This window comes from Terrapene carolina, unplaced genomic scaffold, assembly GCF_002925995.2.
Source record: "Terrapene carolina triunguis isolate 2854851 unplaced genomic scaffold, T_m_triunguis-2.0 Scaffold17901, whole genome shotgun sequence".
Lineage (NCBI taxonomy): Eukaryota > Metazoa > Chordata > Testudines > Emydidae > Terrapene > Terrapene triunguis.
In genome coordinates, this window is record NW_020682252.1 from 803 (window position 1) to 5,116 (window position 4,314).

General features: G+C 67.0%; 1 protein-coding gene across 1 annotated transcript; it reads right to left on the bottom strand.

Annotated features, from left to right (window-relative positions):
- Positions 1–1,464: 1,464 nt before the first annotated feature.
- On the bottom strand, positions 1,465–4,227 carry LOC112122036 (metabotropic glutamate receptor 6-like; the record flags this gene model as incomplete). The annotated part of the gene is made up of 4 exons (XM_029913945.1): positions 1,465–1,698; positions 1,947–2,882; positions 3,636–3,775; positions 4,013–4,227. Coding segments are annotated over 4 exons (1,525 nt in total), but the record flags the coding sequence as incomplete, so codon positions are not given.
- Positions 4,228–4,314: the final 87 nt, after the last annotated feature.

A 4,314-nucleotide genomic window follows, 5' to 3' on the forward strand; every position in this document is an offset into this window, starting at 1 on the left:
AGGAAGAAGCGAGCGGGAGAAGGAAGAAGCGAGCGATAGGAGGAGGGAGAGGAAGAAGCGAGCGGGAGAAGGAAGAAGCAAGCGATAGGAGGAGGGCGAGGAAGAAGCGAGCGGGAGAAGGAAGAAGCGAGCGATAGGAGGAGGGCGAGGAAGAAGCGAGCGGGAGAAGGAAGAAGCGAGCGATAGGAGGGCGAGGAAGAAGTGAGCGGGAGAAGGAAGCGAGCGAAGGAATATACCCTGTGGGGAGAGGACGGGAGGGGCCCAGCCGGGGCTGAGGAACTAGAGTAGAAAAAGCTCTGGGGTCCTGGCCTGCTCCCGTAACGGACCAGCCCGACTCGTTAGCCAGTGCTGGAGTGCGGGGGGGAAGCTGGGCAGAGAACCCAGGAGTCCTGGCTCCCAGCCCCTGTAAATAAATCAAGGCAGCACTGTAGAAAAACACAGGTTTATTCTGCTCCTGCCCCCCCCCCGTTCCCCCTCCCAGCCCCCCCATGGCTCTACAGCCCCCCTCACGTTATGTTGGTCTGGGGGTCGGCTCCGGGTACCCCAGGTTCCTGGCTCTGGGTACCCCACGTTCCTCAGCATGGGGGGCCCTGGCAATGACAGAGAAGAGAGCGTTAGAGTCCTTGGAACACTAGGCAGCCAGCCAGGACCCGGACGCCTGGGTTCGCTTCCCAGTTGTGGGAGGGGAGGGCGGTCTAGTGATTACAGTGGATGGGGGGCTGGCAGGAGCCAGGACTCCTGGGTTCTCTCCCCAGCCCTGGGAGGGGAAGTGGGGGTCAGGTTTGCTCTAGTGGACGGGGGGACAGACAAGAGACCACCTGGTGGGGGCGGGAAGGGAGACAGAGCTGGGGAGAGAACCCAGGAGTCCTGGCTCCCAGCCCCGTTGCTCTAACCATTAGGTCACACTCCATTTTTGTGCCTGTGATACCATCCACCCTCGCACGTTTGTTGCACAAGCCTCACGACCCGCGTGCGCTCCTCTGAGCCTTTGCACACTTGCCCCACAATGGATGAGGTCCGGGTGCCCCAGCCAGCCCCCTCGCACGCTCCGAGGCCTGGCGTGCAGCAGGCTGCACTGGGGGTGAGCTGGGGGCGCTGGCTGGGGCCAGGGCGGGCTCATTGCACACTCAGCATGCCCTGGCCTCAGCCCCCCTGCACCCGTCGCACGAGCAGCACGACTGACCGCTTCTCCAGGGGCCACAGATGCTGCACAAAGGAGGGTCTAGAGGTTAGAGCAGGGGGGGCTGGGAGCCAGGACTCCTGGGTTCTCTCCCCGGCTCTGGGCGGGGAGTGGGGTCTAGTGGTTAGAGCAGGGGAGCTGGGAGCCTGCACTCCTGGGTTCTCTCCCCGGCTCTGGGCGGGGAGTGGGGTCTAGTGGTTAGAGCAGGGGAGCTGGGAGCCCGGACTCCTGGGTTCTCTCCCTGGCTGTGGCAGCGTGGGCGGGAGGCGATACCCATGTACCCGCTATTTGCTGGCCGGGGCCGCATCAGCCCCGTTCTGGCGCTCGCTGCCCTTCTGCGAGAGGCGGGTGGAGGCGCTGACGGCCGTGGCCGCCGCCTTGAAGCTCCGCTTGCGCTTGGCCACGTTCTGCTCGGGGTGGAAGATGATGACGTAGACCTTGGGCACGTAGAGCATCCCCAGGGAAACTGAGGCACTGAGGCTCATGGACACTGTCAGCGTCGTCGTCTGGATGTAGATCTGCAGGGGGGGGGCAGAGAATGGGGCGTTCGGGGCGGCTGGCGCAGAGCTTGTCCCCTCCAGCGGGGGCTGCTGGGAGCCAGGATGCCTGGGTTCTCTCCCCTCCCTGTCTCCAATTCCAGCCCCTGGGCTCCCTCAGCTCTCCCGGACTCCTGGGTCCCCTCCCCTCTCTCCAATTCCAGCCCCTCGGCTCCCCGTCCTCCTGGGTCCTCCAGCCCCCGTGCTCCCCGGCCCCGGGGCCCGCGGACCTTCTCGGCGGACTGGGCGGTGCCGAAGAAGATGGGCACGAAGGCCAGCCAGACGATGCAGGTGGTGTACATGGTGAAGCCGATGGGCTTGGCCTCGTTGAAGGTCTCGGGCACGCCGCGGGCCTTGACGGCGTAGACGGTGCAGGTGACCATGAGCAGCAGGCTGTAGCCCAGGCAGCAGATGAGCGACAGGTCGGACATGTCGCACTTGAGCACCCCCCGGGCCGCCTCGGGGTTGGGCACCCGCTGCTCCTCGTAGTCGATGACGCTGTGGGGCGGCAGGGCCCCCAGCCAGGCCAGCGTCCCCACCAGCTGCACGGCGCTCAGGCTGAAGGTGATGGCCAGCTGCGAGGTGGGGCTGATGAACCGGGGCGGCGTCACCGCCTTCTTGCCCTGCTCGAAGATGCGGTAGATGCGGTTGGTCTTGGTGAGCAGGGCCGAGTAGCTGAGGGCCATGCCCAGCCCGAGGAAGAGGCGCCGGGCGGCGCACACCACCACGCCCGGCTCGGCGATCATCAGGAAGGTGATGGCGTAGATGAGGAAGATGCCGGTCAGCAACACGTAGCTCAGCTCCCGCCCCGAGGCCCGGACGATGGGCGTGTCGTTGTGGCGCACGAAGGTGACCACCACGAAGGTGGTGCCCAGGATGCCGCCCATGGCCAGGCAGACGGGCAGCACGGCCCAGGGCGAGCTCCACTCCAGCTTGACGATGGGCGTGGGCCGGCAGGCCGTGCGGTTGGGGCTGGGGCGCATGTCGAAGGGGCAGGTCTCGCAGGTGAACTCGTCCAGCTGGTACTGGTACCCGTCGCAGAGCTCGCAGTGCCAGCAGCAGGACACGCCCTTCACCATCTTCTTCCGCTCGCCCGGCCCACAGGGCAGGCTGCAGACGGACGAGGGGATGTCCTGCTGGCCCCCGGACCACTGCATCTCCTCGATCTGCCAAGGGAGAGCGCGGGCAGCAGCTGGCTCTGGGGAGGGGGGCTGGGGAACGGCCACACGTGACGCCACCCGGGGATGCCTTGCCTGAGGCTGAGATGCAGCCACCGCCTGGGAGGTGGGGGGACGCTGGGGAACAGCTGCACATAACGCCGCATAGGCATGCTATGCCCAGGACTGAAATGCCGCCACCTCTGCGGCAGGGCAGTTGGGGAATAGCCGCACATAACGCTGCATAGGGACGGCTTGCCGAGGGCCCAGATGCATCCAGTTCTGGGGCAGGTCAGCTGGGGAACAGCCGCACATAACATTGCACTGGGATGAGTCCCCTGCTGCTGAGATGCAGCCAGCTCTGGGGCGGGGCTGCAGAGGAATAACCACCCATAACGCCACAGAGGGACGGCTTGCCCAGGGCTGAGATGCAGCCAGGGGCGGCTCTAGCTTTTTTGCCGCCCCAAGCGCGGCAGGCAGGCTGCCTTCGGCGGCATGCCTGCTGGAGGTCCCCGGTCCCGCGGATTCGGCATACCCACTGCCGAATTGCTGCCAAATCCGCGGGACCGGTGGACCTCCCGCAGGCATGCCGCCGAAGGCTGCCTGACTGCCGCCCTCACAGGGACCGGCAGGCTGCCCCCCGCGGCTTGCTGCCCCAGGCACGCGCTTGGAGCGCTGGTGCCTGGAGCCGCCGCTGGATGCAGCCACCTCTGGGGCGGGGCGGCTGGGGAACACGCTCACACGGCGCCCCCTCGCACTCACGTTCAGGCGCAGGTATTCGGTCCATTGCCCGATGGCTTTGTACCCGGGCACTGTGGTGTTGGTGAGCTGGTACTGGAAGATATCGTAGCGCCCGGGGGCATCTCCGTTCTCGTTGAACATGACGGGGGTCCCAGCGCTGCCTGTGGGGTGTGAACAAGGGGGGCTGGAGGCAGCTCGACCAGTGCCCCTCACTCCTGACCCATAGCCCCTGCTAGCCCAGACCTGGGCTCCCCCCCACCAGTGCCCATCACTCCCGACCCACAGCCCCTGCTAGCCCGGCCCTGTGCCCCCAGCTCTGCCGGTGCCCCTCACTCCCGCCCTGCAGCCAGCCCTGACCCCCCCACCAGTGCCCCTCCCTGCCGCCCCGCAGCCCGCACCATTGAAGGTGACCCCGCGGATGTAGTGCAGCAGGGTGCGCCCGTCCACGGGGTCCATGCGCTCGCAGAGCCCGGGGGCGCCGGGGCACAGGTCCAGGTGCATGTCATGCAGGGCGTGGGCCATGGCGTAGACGGCGTCGATCACAAACTGCACCTTCCCCTCCTGCTCGTAGGTGGAGTCCCGCCCGATGCGCTCCTCGCCTGGGAGAGACGGGCTCAGGGGGCGGGGAATGGGGCAGGGGCTGGCCCCTCTAGGGGGCGCCGGCTCCCATCGGCCCCAGGGCAGGGACTGGCTGGCTCGG